At 49.3% G+C, this 18,507-nt stretch overlaps 2 protein-coding genes across 3 annotated transcripts in view; both read left to right on the top strand.

Annotated features, from left to right (window-relative positions):
- Window positions 1-9: 9 nt before the first annotated feature.
- LOC135249008 (uncharacterized) lies at window positions 10-8,018 on the top strand. Its single transcript, XM_064324203.1, has 7 exons — window positions 10-669; window positions 1,432-1,509; window positions 2,109-2,141; window positions 2,265-2,351; window positions 3,835-3,932; window positions 5,208-5,362; window positions 6,605-8,018. Exons 1-7 carry the CDS (start codon window positions 538-540, stop codon window positions 6,667-6,669), a joined length of 648 nt encoding a protein of 215 aa, XP_064180273.1. The 5' UTR covers window positions 10-537; the 3' UTR covers window positions 6,670-8,018.
- Window positions 8,019-9,147: 1,129 nt separating this feature from the next.
- Window positions 9,148-18,507, top strand: part of rhbdl3 (rhomboid, veinlet-like 3 (Drosophila)) — a 56,298-nt gene continuing 46,938 nt past the window's right edge. The window contains exons 1-2 of one of the 2 annotated variants that reach the window (XM_064324201.1): window positions 9,148-10,442; window positions 10,938-10,961. In XM_064324201.1, coding sequence (XP_064180271.1) covers window positions 10,323-10,442; window positions 10,938-10,961 — 144 coding nt within the window. In that variant the 5' untranslated portion in view covers window positions 9,148-10,322. The remainder of the gene's footprint in view (window positions 10,443-10,937; window positions 10,962-18,507) is intronic. The other variant, XM_064324202.1, reaches the window with a different exon arrangement.

Here is an 18,507-nt window from a genome sequence, read left to right as displayed (position 1 = left end):
TAAGGAGAGGCATCTTGTGTTTTTTCTACTCAGCACAAGATACCTTTAAGATAAAGAAACTATGGCTAAAGTGGCTTTTAAAAAGTTTTAGATAACCACCCATGGTAAAAAGGGAGAGCCATAGAGCTATATATATTTTTAATTTGGTCATCTATAAAGTTTGAAATGTAAAGCCCTTTTAATCTGCAATTTAGGCCACCTCAATTATACCGGCTTATCTACAGATACATTTGCAAAATCTGTAAGTGTTTGCAATCAGTTTTTTTTATCAGTAGACTACGCTATTCTACCATTTACAATTCACTGCTGTACTCGATAAAAGCTACTGGTGTTTTTCCATGAACGTGTCAGCGTCCGAACAATGACACAGCCAAACTTTCAAAATGAATTTGGTGACCAAATGACATTTCACCTAAACGGGGGTTAACGGTACTAACGCTAATACAGAGACCAGACAAGTTCTCCCTGGCAGGAAATGCAGAAGTGGCAGAGCCATGCTCATACATCCGTGTGTACTGCTGAAAAGGGGAAGAAGGGATGGTGGCAGGCGGGTGCATTATCTGCCCAAAATACGATCCGCTCGGGACTGGGGAAAGCCTAACGACAATGTCGACAGACCAACCAGAACTGCTGTTTGAGAGCTTCTTGAAGAAGAGGAAAGACAAAATGGTGTGGTTATTATTATTATTATTTAACCTGTTTGTTTGATATCAAGGCTGTCAAAGCAAAGCTTGTCTTCCTAGAATAGTGCCTTAGTGATACATTTACATATCCAGTATGGTATAGTTGAAATGCGTTTAGCATAACCAGGTTAAACTGTATATGTGTACTGAGCATGAGGTATTGTTAGTGTGTATGACTTTATTAAAAGATGTCAAAACATAAGCAGGAAATTACTGAGGTTTTAAATGTTACTGATCAAAATTTCCCACTGCATTGAAATTGTTTAGTTTGTCTTGGTAATGGCTATTTACCTCACAGTGCAAAGTAACATCAGGCACTGTGTACATTTATTGATAGATAACATAATTCAATTTTGGTGCTCTTCAAAGCACTTTGTACTTCGTGGCCTTAAAACCTTCTTAAAAATTATTCTTCACGTTACTTTTTGATAACAGGGCGAATAATCATTATAATTTGGTCAATGAAATGGATGATCACTTTCCTGACTTTTTGAGAAGTGCATAGGCTAATGTATAACTGAAATGACATGAAATCTTTCATTATGTTCAATGTTATTGCAGGAAGATGGAAAGAACAGTGTGATAACCCTGATACAAAAGCCTGTTGTGACCCTTGTGAATGTGAAATTCCTCCCCTTCCACCTCTGAAGTTCACCCTTGCCCCCCCCCCCCGAGAATGCTTCTGTTCAGTTAGCCCTTTCGTTTTAACGAACGGGAAGCTGTGAAAAGTGAGACTCTTCTTTTTCAGAAGCTGAAGTGGGTAAGATATTGGTTCAGGCTTCAGAATACATCCCTGTTCTTCTTCACGAGAAAACATGGAAGTGCTGTAAGTACTGTGGGCAAAGTAAATGGGTCATTGCCTGCATTTTGTGCAATATATTGTAAATATGGGGGTGTTTATGCAAAAAAAAAGACTTTTTTTGAATTTTATTCAACATAAATTATATACTGCAATAGCTGAAAGCGACAAAAATTAATGTATGTATGTTTGCCAATATCTTGATAATATGTTTTATTTCAGTACATTTTCAGTATTTTCCATTTCTGTAGGGTTGGGATGTTTTGATTGGTGACAGATTGCAGCGTAATGTGGACTGTGTGTGATTTATAATTACAATTTCTAGGCCGTTTAAGCTGTCTATCAGTTTAACAACCTGTGGTTCTCAGAGGGTATGGAGAGTGATTGCTAGACCACAAACTACAATCTGCCTCATATTTTCATTTTGCCTTCAATCAAAAGGGAGATATTTCTTCTAAATGGTTATTTTGACAAGATGACTATCTACGGTACTTATTCAGTCTAGAGATTGCAGTTGATGGGTAGCTACTTTCTGTTAAACTGACTGTACGTGATTTTGAATGCGAAAATGTGTGTGTACGTGCTTCTAAGGAGGACAATTCATGCCTTCATTTTTGCCTTTGCAGTTACACCTGAGAGGGCAGTATTATATATACATGGTGAGTGCGCTCTGCTGAAATATTTGAGCTACGTTCCACTTATTAATGACAAAAATGCATGTCAAGGTACAAGATGCTGGTTTTGTGAGGTGCCGACGCCTTGTGACCTGAACTGTCGAGCAGGTGCAGTCCGTACGCGAGGTCACGCGGAGAGGCAGCGAGCCGTTCGCTTTTGAAATCGCCATGAAGAACGGCAAGATGAAGCTGCTGGTGAGGGCGTCGCTGTGGGACGGGTTCCGAGATGTTTCGCCTGCTTTGGGAATTTCGATGTGCCCTCTGGGGCTTCTTGTCTATCGGAAGCAACTGCCGTTTGATTGTGTCGTGTGAAAGTGATGCACAGGTGGATCGTCCACAAAGGAACTGTGGCAAGTTGCACCCTCTTCAGTGTGTACAGCATAAACACCGTGTAAGGGGTTGGTGCATTGTTCCATTGATCCTATGTTGCAGCATACACTCGTTTGAGCTGTACAGAAGTGTTCAATCTTACTTGGTCTGTGTGTGTTTCTACAGTCTCAGGGGGTCTAGCTGTTGTCTGCATGAGACACTGAAGAGATTCATGCAGTGTTCAGAGGCATGGGGAAGGCATTTCTCATGCTCTCTGTCTGTGGTGTTTCTCATGCTCTCTTGTCTGTGGTGTTTCTCACGCTCTCTGTCTGTGGCGTTTCTCATATTCTCTGTCTGTGGTGTTTCTCACGCTCTCTGTCTGTGGTGTTTTTCACGCTCTCTTGTCTGTGGTGTTTCTCACGCTCTGTGTCTGTGGTGTTTCTCACGCTCTCTTGTCTGTGGTGTTTCTCACGCTCTGTGTCTGTGGTGTTTTCTCATTCTCTCTGTCTGTGGTGTTTCTCATGCTCTCTGTCTGTAGTGTTTCTCACGCTCTCTTGTCTTTGGTGTTTCTCACGCTCTCTGTCTGTAGTGTTTCTCACGCTCTCTTGTCTGTGGTGTTTCTCATGCTCTCTTGTCTGTGGTGTTTCTCACGCTCTCTGTCTGTGGTGTTTCTCACGCTCTCTGTCTGTGGTGTTTCTCACGCTCTCTTGTCTGTGGTGTTTCTCACGCTCTCTGTCTGTGGTGTTTCTCACGCTCTCTTGTCTGTGGTGTTTCTCACGCTCTCTGTCTGTGGCGTTTCTCATATTCTCTGTCTGTGGTGTTTCTCAGGCTCTCTTGTCTGTGGTGTTTCTCACGCTCTCTCTCTGTGGTGTTTCATACGCTCTCTGTCTGTGGTGTTTCTCACGCTCTGTGTCTGTGGTGTTTTCTCATGCTCTCTTGTCTGTGGTGTTTCTCATATTCTCTGTCTGTGGTGTTTCTCACGCTCTCCCTGTCTGTGGTGTTTCTCATATTCTCTGTCTGTGGTGTTTCTCACGCTCTCTCTGTCTGTGGTGTTTCTCACGCTCTCTTGTCTGTGGTGTTTCTCATATTCTCTGTCTGTGGTGTTTCTCACGCTCTCCCTGTCTGTGGTGTTTCTCATATTCTCTGTCTGTGGTGTTTCTCACGCTCTCTCTGTCTGTGGTGTTTCTCACGCTCTCTCTGTCTGTGGTGTTTCTCACGCTCTCTTGTCTGTGGTGTTTCTCACGCTCTCTCTGTCTGTGGTGTTTCTCCTGCTCTCTGTCTGTGGTGTTTCTCATGCTCTCTGTCTGTGGTGTTTCTCACGCTCCCTATCTGTGGTGTTTCTCACGCTCCCTGTCTGTGGTGTTGCTAGGCAGCGGAGACTGTGGAGCTGAGGCACGCCTGGGTCAGCCTGCTGTGGAAGGCCATGCAGCTCCCCGGCCCTGGCCGCTCTCACTCAGCCTGTGTCTGGTACCTTCTCACACCTCGCCCCCTCACCTACTCATGAGACATCTTAATCCTGGAAGGTGCATGACAGGTTTAGTTTCGGAAATTGCCACTTGAAAGGAGCTTTTTACTGGACTACTGAAAGTGGTGCCCTTGGGGACTCATTCCCGAAACTGAAAATGAAAGAGGTATGGTAATAGAGCAGCTGCACTGCTGCATGATCAAAGATTACTCAGATTATAATGTTCAGATGGTGCCTGAGACAGCAGGCAGGAGGCTTTTTTAGATGGTGTACTCTCTGTTACCCTGTGGTGGGGTGAGTGTGAACCCTGTGTTACCCCGTTTTGGGGTGAGTGTGTATTCTGTGTTACCCTGTGCTGGGGTGAGTGTGTATGCTGTGTAACCATGTGCTTGCGTGAGTGTGTACCCTGTGTACCCTGTGCTGGGGTGAGTGTGTACCCTGTGTTACCTTGTGCTTGGGTGAGTGTGTACCCTGTCTACCCTGTGCTGGAGTGAGTGTGTACGCTGTGTTATTCTGTGCTGGGGTGAGTGTGTACGCTGTGTTACCCTGTGCTGAGATGAGTGTGTACCCTATGTTACCCTGTGCTGGGGTGAGTGTGTACCCTGTGTTACCCTGTGCTGGGGTGAGTGTGTACCCTGTGTTGCCCTGTGCTGGGGTGAGTGTGTACCCTGTGTTATCCTGTGCTGGGGTGAGTGTGTACCCTGTGTTGCTCTGTGCTGGGGTGGGTACTCTGTGCTGGGGTGAGTGTGTACCCTGTGTTACCCTGTGCTGGGGTGAGTGTGTACCCTGTGTTGCCCTGTGCTGGGGTGGGTACTCTGTGCTGGGGTGAGTGTGTACCCTGTGTTGCCCTGTGCTGGGGTGGGTACTCTGTGCTGGGGTTAGTGTGTACCCTGTGTTACCCTGTGCTGGGGTGAGTGTGTACCCCGTGTTGCCCTGTGCTGGGGTGGGTACTCTGTGCTGGGGTGAGTGTGTACCCTGTGTTGCCCTGTGCTGGGGTGGGTACTCTGTGCTGGGGTGAGTGTGTATTCTGTGTTACCCTGTGCTGGGGTGAGTGTGCACCCTGTGGTGGGGTGAGTATGTACCCTGTGTTACCCTGTGCTGGGGTGAGTGTGTACCCTGTGTTGCCCTGTGCTGGGGTGAGTGTGTACCCTGTGTTGCCCTGTGCTGGGGTGGGTACTCTGTGCTGGGGTGAGTGTGTACCCTGTGTTGCCCTGTGCTGGGGTGAGTGTGTACCCTGTGCTGGGGTGAGTGGGATGAGCCTGTGATTCTGTATCCAGGGATGATGTGGCTGATCTAAAGCAGAGGGCCCAGGACAGTCTTCGCTGCAGCTCTGGCTCTGACGGTGCACTGAACCTGACGGAGAGTGAGCCCCCGCACTCCACCCCAGCCCGACGGGACGGGGCCGCACCCTCCCAGGACCCCCTCGCCTCAGGTTACACACCTAAGTTTCCTGCTTCACAAAGGAAAATTTGATTCTCTAGTCCTGTTGTATTTTCCATCTTTTAAAATGTCTTTTTCCTATGCAGGGTGATTGACTTACATGACATTTTAGGTATGATCATGCAATGTGCTGCATCTGTTAAGATGGAGGTTTAATCTCCAAGCACTGTCTGAGAGATGGAACATATAAAAATATAAAATATGTTCTAAAGTAGAACATAGGTTATATTTTATAAACTCAATACCTTGTCGAGAACCTGTGATGTAGAATTTAATACCACAATATAATGAGATGTGACCGAAATTTTTTTCGAGAAAAAAATAGCTTCATTTCATAAGCCTAAAAGAAACTAACCCTGATAATTTTATTTCCTGTCAAATAGTTGTGCAAACCATCAATTAGCACTGAGTTCACATTTTTTTTAAATTGATATGCATCAATGCCCTGGCAATCTGTGGATTTCTCTTTTGGCTGTAGTACTTCAGTTGGCCATGTGGGGGAGATGTTGACATGGGCAGCCATTTGCACGAGAGGATTTTCACTGTCCTCACATTGCCTTTGAACAGAGCCACACAGTTTGCAGTCAGAAAGTGCGACCCACAGCTGTACATGTATCAGCACGAAACAATTTTACACTTCCCCGATTTAAAAAAATCTCTCAGACAAAACTTGGGATTACACTTTAAGGTTCGCCTTTATCTTATTATGAAGACCGAATCTGAATCTACTTTCGTGCCAATCGAAAGGCTTCCCTCTCAATAGTGGAGACGCATACTACTTGTCACCCAGAAGCGGACAGGCAGGGGGAGGTGGCTATCGACGACATTCCACCGTCCGACAGGGAAGCCTGTGAAGACCGGCCTCCAGGTGGGACAGCGATGACCCAGCGCTGACCTTCAGGTTTCTGTGGATGAGCAATGACTTACGCCAGGGCTGACAGGGGTCACGTACAGACCCGAAAAGGGCTCCTTTCAGCAGGCCCTCATTAGTGGGAGCTTCTCCACAGATGATATAGATTTGTCACTATGCAGACACGCATCTGTACAAGTGGTACGATGGTCATGGACTGGAAAAGGCCTTCCTCGTGTTCACCAATGGGCCACTGCACTATTCTCCATGAAATCTGATCATTAAGATATGAAAAATATCATCTGTCTGCCACAGTCTGTTCTGAGACTTCATATGCTCATGAGTTTGGCTGTTTTTTAAAATATTTTCCTTGATTCTTTTCAGGATGCAAAGATATGTCAGAAGGGATCCATGATGAGCCAACTTCTTGGCAGGCAAATATGACATAACGAACCCCTCAGTAAGTCTATCTGCAAATATGTTTGCATCTGTTCGTATCAGAAGAACACATTGAATCCGTGGCTACTTCACTGGGTTTGAGGCTGTCATTTCTCAAGTGCCAGTTTCTTTGCAGTTATTTGCCACTGTTCTGTTTTCCATCTGCTCCACCTAACAACATACATTACTCTGTGAAGTGTTGAGGCCAGCCGTGGTGAAAAAACAAATGTGTGAAACTGTGCTCCAATTAGAAGGTTTTAATTGCCTTTTTACCACCCTCACACCAGAACCGTCAGCTTTGACTCACTGCCTGGACAGAAGAGTTGCGATGTTAAATCTCCTTTTCATTACAGTCATCCGGACTCAGTGTTTGATGACTGGGCTTCCCTAACTTGAAGTGTGGTGCTTCTGCATGGCAGCAGGCAATACAGTTTCCCAGGCCATAGACTAAAGGCACCCACATGTGCTAAGATTGATCTAACTTCTCTGGAGGCATTGTTACCCCCCAACAGACCCCCTACTGACAGGTCCAGGGCTGCATCCATGCCAATGCAGCAAAGCTAGGGGTGTCTTTCGCTATTCACTATACCGTAGCTGTTACAAACACAGAACCTTTCCAATGCACAAATACCTGTACCTGTACAGATACCTGTACTTCAGTGTGCAGTCGTACTGCCAATTCACAAGCAGGCCAGCCTATCTCCCCTTTACAGTGCCAGCTGAAGCATGGCGTGGGAGTCCAGTAGTAAAAAACTAAATACTTCAGCTTCATCCGAAAGTGCTGCGTAGGAGTCTGTGGATCCCCGGGTTAAAAATAACCTTTAAGGTCATACAGTTACCATGGAACTGTAGATAATTGTCCTACGATTCAAGAAGCCTGTTGCGGTTTGGAATGTAAACTCACGGCGCAGAACAGAGCCTGCATACCTAAAGTGTTTTCAAAGGGTTACCTTCTGTTACCCACAAATAACCTCTCGCAGGTTTCTGCAGCTGTGGCTCGGTTGTATTGTGCCCGTTGTTATTCTACCAGAACAGGAGCGTTTATGAAACAGTTTTTTATTTTTTTGCCGGTTTGGCCAGTTTTCCGACAAACAGACAGGCCTGGCGGATACTGTTATGTATACTTAAGAATAACGTTCTTAAGAAAGCCGTTTCAGCATAAATAAAATAACGACCACACTCTCGCTTATGAACCTCTCGCGTGTGCTTGCTTGCATTTCAGGAACCCCCCCCCCCCCCCCCAACTAAGGGTGAAAGGTCACCTGACAGAGTGACCCTACAGTTGTAACAGAAGTAAGCTGATGAGACAGGATGAGGACAGCCACAGACGGGTGTCTGCCTATCTGCAGTGTTTCAATGACACGAAATTCACCAGCCATGGAAAAGACTGCTCCTCGCAAAAACAGGACAAATTGTTACAGAAGACTGCGTAACACATCTATTAGTTTGCACTCTTAAAAACTAGGCTTCGGTTAAAGGCAGAAGCAAACACTTATGTATTAGATACTTATGTATAGGTTCTTATCAGTAGTGCATATTGTATTACAATGTAACCCGAAAAGGAATTCTGCAAATGTTAGAATGGTTGCTTGATTTCACAATTGTCCTTAAACAATGGCTTGTTTTGGTTTTCATCGTTTAAATAATTAAATACATGTTTGTTTGGTTTTTTTTTAATTAAAGAAAAAATAGCCTTTTAATCAAGCTGTGATTATGACTCACTCGCAGTGCCATCACACGGTTGGCGTCATACTACCCTACGTGTGAGCTGGCAGGAAGTGTGTTCGCATATCTGGAGGATTTGTTGTTATCATCGCATTTTCTCTCTTGTTTTAACCGTTGTGGGAGGAAGAATTAAATTCAACAATGCTCACCCAATCATGAAGATACTGTTAAGTAGATACATTTTCACAATGCCGTCGTGGCCTTTTGCGTTTTTCTCACGTTACGCCAATCTCAGTGTTTTTGAAAGCGGCATCACCTTCTCGGCTGACAGATTCCATTCATTCCGAAGGTTACTTCTGATTATGGAAATCCTAAAAAACCGTTGCCCGAAGGAACAAGGTGCGGTGCTTGAAAAATAGCTGTACATTTAATTGAAAGCAACATATTTGTGGGAAACAACAACTGACAAACAAGCAACGAATTCAAAACGTATACACAACTGAACTTTCTCAGCTTTGACATGTTAATAACCCAGCTGAATTGTAGTTACACTGTTAATAATCTCTCATAAGAGTGTGACAATAACAATATGCGTTTCATATTGTGTACTACCGGTGTCATGACTACACTATACAGCCTTGAGGGAAAAGTGACGGAAATAAAACACTCGTTTTTGGTAGGCTAATAAATCTGAATTGGTTGTCCTAAATTGAACGAAATAGCACTTGAACGACAATGACAAGGAGGAGGGGGGAATGGGGGTTACTAGTGACGAAAATTTGTGGGAGGGGGATGGACAGGTTTTTTTAAACCTCAAACCAAAAAAAAAGACACTTTGCAGGAGTGTCGTAGCAGCACCCAGAAAAATCCTGCCGAGCTGTCTGGATGCCGTCCAGTTAATGGGAGCCAGTGTTCCAGAGAGCGGACGCTGCTGAGACACGGAGGAGGCGGGCAGACAGGCGAACTGCGTCGCGGTAAACAACAGCAAGGAGCAACATACGTTCAAAAAAAAAATAGATTTAGCTGTACCAACCTCTAAACACTGTTTACTCTACTTGGAGGTTATGCGTGCGCCGAAAAAATGACTGTCACTCTGTGTTGCAGTGTAGGCTACTTGTTATGCTAATTACCCCCCAATGACTGGGAATACGCAATTATTTATGAAGTATTACGTATGCTCTGCACTTAGTAGCCTGTACAGTTAGGCTAGTTATTTTGGCTAGCGGCTCTGCATTTGTCAGTCTTAGGGAAAGGAGACATGGGAGACAATTTGCCAGGAGCTGCTGTCGTCTTCGGCAGGTGAATCGCGCTGTGGATAGAGGCAACGTACCGCTGAAAGTATCTGAAGGATCTTCGTCAACGCCAGCACAGCACGAAAACTTGGATTATTGCCCTCTGTGTCGAAACGGAAATAATGTTGGAGATAAACGCGGCGTTCGTGAAATAGCCGAAAAACCGACGCAGGTGGGAAATGACATAATATTAAACTTGTTCGTTTCCTATCAATTCAGTTTCTGATCTTGCACGCGGCACACGCATTCGGCAGGAGATGCGTATTCGATACGGAATTGCTTTCTGGCAAGCAACTTTTGGACTTTTATTCTGCCACTGTGCATCGATGAAGTGAGGAGTCATCGAGAATCTCCGCAACCGATAAAGAATCGGCTGAAAGAAAACTACGCATTCATTTCCGCGTCTGCGTAATAGCTGAATATTTGCTTGGGAGAGAATTTGCTTGGGATTCACTCAGACTTGATACAAGCGTCCGCTCACCAGTCAGCTGTTTGTTATCAACTAGGTACACAAGTTGAAGTTCACAATTTACTTGGACGGTAGCTCCATTTACAATGCCGCGCAGGGACCTCAGAGATTGAACCGAGGCTGAAGTGTCCAGGGGAAATAAAGGAGAATGGCATACCCATTGAACAATTGTGGTGCAAAATTATCCGAAAGGATTTAACCTTAAAGCGACGCCGAGAGAGTGAGTGGCCGACCGAGGATGTCAGACGGGGCGCGGGACGTGCATATACATTCCTCTCCAGCAGTGGCAGCGAACGCAGAGGGAGATGAGATCGAGGTTTTGGAGAGTACGGAGGTCCTTCCCGTGGCCCCAGAGGACGTAAGTGATGACTGATGCTAGTTCACACAGTTGATCGCTGCCTTTACCTCAGGTACCCCCACGTTCAGGTTGTGATCTGCTAACTTTGTGCAGTAGGCGACCACCTTGGGATTTATGCTTCGGTATATTTGAACGGTGCGCGTTTTACATGCTATTCAGATAACGACGTGCAGCTCATTTTATTCTCCGTGTACCGCAAATTTTCACATCCCGTTTGGAAGCAGTGTAGGAACTCCAATGCCAAATTGGACTATCCCATTAACACAGTCACGTTAATGTTTATCTTCAATAAATGCTACCGTAATCATTTCAGACTAAAAGTATCGTATGCTTATTCACATACAATAATAGTGAAATTGTATTAGATGCGAGTAGAAGCAGAGCGTGATGCTTTGTTGAAAGTACTTGAAAGGCTTGATGACACACTCTCTAGGTAACTTTCCCTTGCATTTCTTTCTCCCTCTCTCTCTCTGTGCCCCTATCTTTATGTCCCAGCAATGGAAATCTCTTTTCGACAAGGTATGTAGTCTCTGTGTTCCCCAAAAACTGTCCCGCTTGCATGTTTACTCGTCAGATCAGGTCACCTGTGTGGATGCTAACGTGTGCTTCTCCAATTTCACTTGGCTACGTGTATCATGAAACAGCAGCATGCTGTTGCGAAAGTGGGCATCAGCAGCTGAGTGACTATGATTTTTTTTTCTCTCCAGAAGAATCCATCTTGTATTACCATACATCATCCTCGGGCTGTATTCAGAAAAAGCTACAAATACATGTTTTGAAAACTTCCATAGGTTTAGGTGATGTCGTGTTGTAAGCAAAGGCTCACCTTTAATGAGTTTAAAGAAAAGAAATTGCCATAGAAGGATGTTGTGTTGTTGCACTTGGATGGGCTCTTGTACTGAAAGCCGCAGGTGGTTTGACAGGAAGTAGTGAAGGAGGGAATGCTACGCAGTACTGAGTGGAAAAACGGTATGAGCCGGTCAGAAATCCAGTTCTGGTGACAACTTCGCCCATCCTGACTCGGTCGGGAATGGAAGTGAAGAGAGCGGTTTCCCCGCGTGTCAGCGCTGACACTGACCCGTGCAAATGCAATTAGAACGATACCTAATCCCGTTTACAGTTGTCGGCTTTCCCTGCCCGCGGCCCACATGAAAGGGGGCATGGGGGGGGGGGGGGGTAGCGAGGGGGGGGGGGGGCGGCAGGTTTGGCGGGCAGACGGCAGGGTGGGTGTGGAGTTCGGTGGTGGCACACCTGCCTGGCCCGGGCCCGACCCCCCCCCCCCCCCCTCATTCATTCACCCGTCTCCAGGGGAGGACAAAGGGGGGGGGGGCAGAGGGGGGAGGGGGGGCGAGTCGGGGCTCGTGTCAGGCTCGCTCTTTCAGGCTCGGGGGGCCATGGCGCATGGGATTAATGGGGGCCGGGAGAGGGCCCATTGTGGGGAGGCATTAAGTGGGCCTCTCAATGCGCCCCCCTTTATGCGCGCGGCGTCTCTCTGAATTTTTCGAGTGGACCTCAGCCCCGCTCCCACCAATGGAGAGGCGCTGTCCGGCCTGCCAGTTACAGACCCCTTTCACTCTCTGTCCCCCCCCCCCCCAACTCTCCCCATAACCCCCCCACCCCCCCTCCCCACCACCCCCCCACCCCAACTTTGGGTGACCTTTTTCATTTGTCATACATGGGAGCGGGGGGTAACCCCCGGGTCAGTCCAATCCCCCCCATCCCCCATCCCCCTTCCCCGGTGTCCCACGGAAGCGAGCTGTGTGATGTCCAGAAATTTCTTTATTTTTTATTTTTTCTTTTTTTATTTGTCAAACCCTGGGTGACTGCCCTGATACAGGGAGTTCTCACGGGGAGCAGTGCTGTTTCATCAGGACCCGGCCTGTTCTTTAATCGGAGTCCTGCGTGCCGTGTTTTGGTTTGGATCTGTCCCCCGGAGAGTGTGTTTTTTCGCTGCAGTGCGAGCGCTTCCTAGCAGAGCGGGAAGTCGGGCAACAGAAGCGAGGCGGCGTGATTTGTATGGGCCGTCGCAAGCAGCTGGGGGATGAGAGGGAGGTAATGGAGCGGCAGCCTCACCGTTGATGGACGGAAAGGCTTTTGTGTGCCACGGCTGACTGACGATGGTATTGCCTTAATCACTAGGAGGTAAACACACCCTGTTATTGTGGAGTACATCGCGTAACTTCTCACCACCTCCTTTGGCGCATGAATAATTCTGAAGGGAAATGCTGTTTTCACCTTCCTAGAGAGTAGAAAGCTATCGTTGTAGATTTATTTTTTAATTTGTCATTTTTACCAAGCCAAACTCGCAAAGTTAAACAGGGAGTCGGTAGCTCTCCAGACTCATGCTCCCTGCCTAATAATGAAGTAAGCGAGTTGAAGTAATTTGTCATACAAATAGAATGTTACACTTTTTGTTCAGAAGTTGACGGTGTTCATCTACTTCTTGCACAAACGTGGAAACTTGGTAGCAGTTTGGATTTGCGCTGTAGTCTTAAGCAGGGAGGCATCGTCACCGGTCAGTCAAATATTTCCGTATCATGCACCCCTAGGTTATACACAGTCTCCCATTTCATAGCCATACGACTGCTACGCGGAACGATTTCTGTGCTGTATTCTGTGGATCTCAGACTCACTGAAGTAGGGGCTCTCTACCACCAGACTGACTGAAGCTGAGGCTCTCTACCACCAGGCTCACTGAAACTGGGGCTCTCTACCACCAGGCTCACTGAAACTGGGGCTCTCTACCACCAGGCTCACTGAAACTGGGGCTCTCTACCACCAGACTCACTGAAACTGGGGCTCTCTACCACCAGCCTTACTGAAGCTGGTGCTCTCTACCACCAGCCTTACTGAAGCTGGGGCCTCTCTACCACCAGACTGACTGAAGCTGGGGTTCTCTACCACCAGACTGACTGAAGCTGAGGCCTCTCTACCACCAGCCTTACTGAAGCTGGGGCTCTCTACCACCAGACTCACTGAAGCTGGGGCCTCTCTACCACCAGCCTTACTGAAGCTGAGGCTCTCTACCACCAGCCTTACTGAAGCTGGAGCTCTCTACCACCAGCCTTACTGAAGCTGGGGCTCTCTACCACCAGCCTTACTGAAGCTGGGGCTCTCTACCACCAGCCTTACTGAAGCTGGGGCTCTCTACCACCAGACTAACTGAAGTTGAGGCTCTCTACCACCAGCCTTACTGAAGCAGGAGCTCTCTACCACCAGCCTTACTGAAGCAGGAGCCTCTCTACCACCAGCCTGACTGAAGCTGGGGCCTCTCTACCACCAGCCTTACTGAAGCTGGGGCCTCTCTACCACCAGACTCACTGAAGCTGAGGCTCTCTACCACCAGACTGACTGAAGCAGGGGCTCTCTACCACCAGAATGACTGAAGCTGGGGCCTCTCTACCACCAGAATGACTGAAGCTGGGGCCTCTCTACCACCAGCCTTACTGAAGCTGGGGCCTCTCTACCACCAGCCTTACTGAAGCTGGGGCCTCTCTACCACCAGCCTTACTGAAGCTGGGGCCTCTCTACCACCAGCCTTACTGAAGCTGGGGCTATCTACCACCAGCCTTACTGAAGCAGGAGCTCTCTACCACCAGACTGACTGAAGCTGGGGCTCTCTACCACCAGACTCACTGAAGCTGGGGCCTCTCTACCACCAGACTGACTGAAGCTGGGGCCTCTCTACCACCAGCCTTACTGAAGCTGGGGCTCTCTACCACCAGGCTCACTGAACTGGGGCCCACCACCAGCCTTACTGAGCGGAGCTCTCTACCACAGCTACTGAACTGGGCCTTCCACCAGCTCTGACTGGCCACCACCAGCTATGAAGCTGGCTCTACCAGCTCGGAACATTCCAGCAGCTCAGCCGGCCTGTGTATGCTGCGATATGAGAAGAACTTGCCCTGTTTTCTGATGGAGCCTGTGCTTTTTACCTCTCCGCTGCAGCCCAAACCTCCCACCTGTTCTCCTGGCAGCTGTGTGCGGAGCTGGGAAGGGGCTTGCGGGGGTTCGAACCGGATGCCCATTGGAGGAGCCTGGGTCTCCCCAAAGCACAGCCGCTCTCTCTCTGAATGTGGGCGGGGTTTCGCGCCCCGGGGATGCTTCTTGCTCCCCCTGGCCGACGACAGATAGATGCGTTTTGAAACGAGCCGCTGTCTTCTGCGCTTGTTGAGGTTGTCATCGCTTTTCTTCCTCATGCTGTCTGTTGATTGGCTGGCCCCCGGCACCTGGAACCGGATCAGATCAGTCTTGGCAGTCTCAGATGATAAGATGAATTAAACGTAAAAGAGGACTGATCAGTGCAGACCCTGTAGATGTTGAACGCGTGCCCATTGGCGAAAGCATCAGGAATGATGGCACGTGTGCCGTCAGTTTAGGTCACATGACTCAACTAACATGCCATTCTGTTCTGTTTTTTTTTTTTTTCCTGGGGTGTACTCTGATTGTGATGTCATCACTTCGTCTGGCAGTTCTTCTGTTCAACTGGTCAGTGGCTCATTCGGTTAAGTAGGGCACCAGGCAGTGGTGCATTGATGTGCCCCACGGTCTGTGGACTGAATCTGGGTATGAGAGGGTTCAGTCAGTTAGGGGTCTGTGTTTTATTGCTGTATAGTGACCCCCCAGCAATCGATTGGGCACCCATGGATTGCATGTTAAAGCCACATATGAACGGTCTTCCTCTGACTTCCTCTGTGAAACCTTAGTGGTAGAAGCAGACTGGTGACATCACGCTTTGGAGGAGAGCCTTGGTTGTCTGGGCTCTTCCGTACTGGCAGTGGTGTTGGCAGTGTCGCACAGTGGTTAAGGAACTCGATTCCTTGGTAGGACTCTGCCGTTGTACCCTTGAGCAAGGTACTTAACCTGCTTTGCTTCAGTACATATCCAGCTGTATAAATGGATACAGTGTAAAAAAAAAAAAAAAATGCTATGTAAAAAGTTGTGTAACTCACTCTGGATAAGAGCGTCTGCTAAATGCCTGTGATGTAATGCAATGTAATGGGTTTGCGCATGAACGCAGCTCTGGTTGCAGACAGTTGACCTTTCCAAATTAGGGCGGAAATTGGGCATGCTCAGCCCCATGCTGGGTCCCAAATTTATAAAATAAAAAAGAAATAAAAAATACTGATATTCTGGATTGCTTTGGGGTACTTAACCGCACAAGTTTTTTGGATTAAGACCTGGCCAGTGTGGGTCTTTATTGGGAGTAAGTAGACTGCAGTATTTCCCCCTTCCCACTGTTGGCAAGTCGGGGATTTGGTTGGAATTACAGAGCTGAGTGCCCTTGTTGTGTGTGTATTCAGCTAATCCCCTGTGCTATTGTGTAGGCAAGGCAGGAAGCTGGCTATAGGGCTTCTTCCTCATAACAAACCAAACGCACGCATCTACCTCTCTTGACTTGATCGTTGCTCGCGCACTCACGGCACGGGAAAAACAAATATTAGAATGGCGGTGTGGTGCTGAGGGTCTACCCTGCATATCAAGCTGTTAGCCTAGGGATCCTGCTAGCTTTTACCGGAGCATTCACAGGGTACCAAAAGCAGCATGTAGAACAAGGAACACTCTTAATCAGTAGGCTAGAGCTATTGACGCTACAAGTTAGCCTACATGCTAAAGACTGGGCAGGACAGAGGTTCCTTATCTTGCTTACGGGTCTTCTGTGATTCGCAGACGCACGCTCTCCCACGGTGGCAGTTGTCGGAGCCAGCCGGCGAGCCTGCGTTTGACGGAGTCAGGATCAAAGCGTTAAGCGTAGCGGACGCGTGAGATAAGCGAGCGATGGCGTGTCTGTGCTGCGCGTGCCCCCTGACGGCGCTAATTAAAAGCCATCCCGTGACTTCAGAGTCGCCGCCGACGTGTGTGATTTTTTTTTTGGTCGTGTGCCCTGTTTTTAAATTAAAAAAAAAAATTAAATAAACAGCTGTCTGCGGGACGGGCTGCGTTTCGGGACGAGCCGGCGGGGTGGTTTTTTTTAGAGGTGCCTCGCCTCCGAGCAGCTGAGGGGCGCCTGATTGCAGGGGGGGGGGGGGGCTCGCTGTTTTGCATACAATCACTGGCGCTGCAGCTGCAGCTGCCGCCCCTGGAGATGGGGGCTCTGAAGTTTAATGATGCTCCCGGGGCAAGGGCGGCGTCTCTCCCCCCCCCCTCCAGCAGGTGATTGGCAGTGAATTGGTGTAGTTGGGTGGGGGGTGGGAGGGGTGGGGGGTGAGGGTGGCGACGGTTTCGCACTGCGTGCGGTTGAGCTGTCTGTCAGCAGCCTGGCGAAAGCGAGTCCCCCGGACCGAGGTGTGAACGCCGGGCCCTCGCTCGCCGCTGATATAAATAGCCGGCTGTCTGCGGCGCTCTCATCCCCGACGCGTCCTGAGCAGACGCGTGTGCCTCTCCGAATCGGCGGGGCTGCGCGTGGGGGGCGGGCGACCTGGCCGTTTCGGGTGGCTGGAGCGGGGCAGGGCGGAGCCCTTTTGGGTGAGCGGGCCGCGGTGGAGCCCACAGCAGGACGGGTGTGTGTGTGTGAGGGCTGGCGGCCCCCGGGTGGGGCAGTGGGCCCTTTTTGTGTTCTGCATCAGGCTTTGATATGTTAATCCCGGGATGCTCTGGCCTTTGGGTTTGATTCGGGCTGTGGCGGGCGAGGCGGTGTGTGTGTGTGGGGGGCGGGCGGATGGGCAGGCGGCGGGGGGGTGTGGGTATGTGTGGGGGCGGGGGGTGGGCGGGGGGTGGGGGGGGTTGTGTGTGTGTGTGGGCGGGCGGGGGGTTGGGGGGTTGTGTGTGTGTGGGCGGGCGGGTAGGTGGGCAGGGGGTTGGGGGGTGGCTGAATCGGTGCCAGAGAGCGGCGCTGGAGGGGGGGGATCAGATGCGGGCGGGCTGGCAGGACGGCCCGGTCGCCGGTGTCACTGCGGGGCGAGCGTCTGTTCCCAGAGACGGCTCTGCAGCCCTCGCTCTGCCAGCACCGAAACCAGAGCCGGCCAAAGGCCCCGCTTCCCCGTCTGTTTCCCAGGCCTCCTCCTCCTCCTCCTCCTCCTACTCCTTCTCCTCCTGCTGCTTCTCTCGCAGAGAGACACATGCCACGAGCCCTCGCGCGTTTCACTCACACACACACACACACACGACTCTTTTTCCCTCTCCTTTTTCTGTGAGAGTCACGGCGGCGGCGGCGGCGGCTGAGGAGCTCGACTAGCGACCGATTTGGAGGCCTGTGATCTTCAGCGCTAACCTGGAGTTTCGAGGCTATTAGGCAAACAGTCATTTGCCCGCGCGCGTTTCCTGCCCCAAAGCCCCTCCTCTGCAGCCGCCGCCGCGGCGACGTAATGTCATGGTTGCGCTCGCGAGGGCTAGACGCTTGTCGCCGGGCGTCGGCGTCGTCGTCTCCCGACGGGTTTTTTTTTTTTGGCAGAGGCAAGGCAGATTGGGGGGGACTGAGAAAAGGTGGGAGGGGGGAAACAGGCAGAATAACGAGGCCATTTTTCAGGGTTTTATCTCGCTGAAAATAGGTGCGCACAGAGTGCTGACTGGGAGAGCTGCCTGCCGCTGCTCTGCTCATATCGCTGGCTGATCTTCCTGTTTCTATTTCACTGTGTCAGTCGCAGCCATGAGGATCAAAGGCTTAGAGGCCATTTATTTCTTAACTGTGCAACTTAGAGACACCTTCCCACAGGTAATGGTTACTGAGAGTTTCTGGAGTGGATCCCCCCCCCTCCCCCCCCTCAGCGACCCACCACACTTAAGATTGCAGGCAAATCCTTCTCCCTTAGAGATGTTGGGGATGGGATATGTGCTTGTATGTTTTGTGTGTGTGTGTGTGTCTGGTGTTAGTGTGTGTTGTGTATTTGTGGTGGTGCTGTGTGTGTGTGTGGTGTGGTGTTGTGTGTTTTTTGTTGTGTGTGAGCTGTGCTGTGTTGTGTGTGTTGTGAGTGTGTAGCGTGTTGTTTTGTGTTATGTGCTGTGCTGTTTGTGTGTTGTGAGTGTGAGCGTGCGGTTTGTGTGTTGTAGCTGTGGCGGTGTGTTTGTGTGTATGTGAGCCTGTGAGCGTGCTGTGTTTGTGTGTGTATGTGAGCCTGTGAGCGTGCTG

Source organism: Anguilla rostrata, chromosome 2 (genome assembly GCF_018555375.3).
Source record: "Anguilla rostrata isolate EN2019 chromosome 2, ASM1855537v3, whole genome shotgun sequence".
Lineage (NCBI taxonomy): Eukaryota > Metazoa > Chordata > Actinopteri > Anguilliformes > Anguillidae > Anguilla > Anguilla rostrata.
This window is presented reverse-complemented; position numbering and strand designations above follow the sequence as displayed.

Bases quoted from the DNA above. Each gene is read 5' to 3' on its own strand.
- LOC135249008 (XM_064324203.1), top strand. From the start codon at position 538: ATGGTGGCAGGCGGGTGCATTATCTGCCCAAAATACGATCCGCTCGGG. The intron at 2,142-2,264 runs GTGAGTGCGCTC...ACTGTCGAGCAG, and splicing joins GGCAGTATTATATATACATG to GTGCAGTCCGTACGCGAGGT. The intron at 5,363-6,604 runs GTTACACACCTA...GATTCTTTTCAG, and splicing joins CCAGGACCCCCTCGCCTCAG to GATGCAAAGATATGTCAGAA.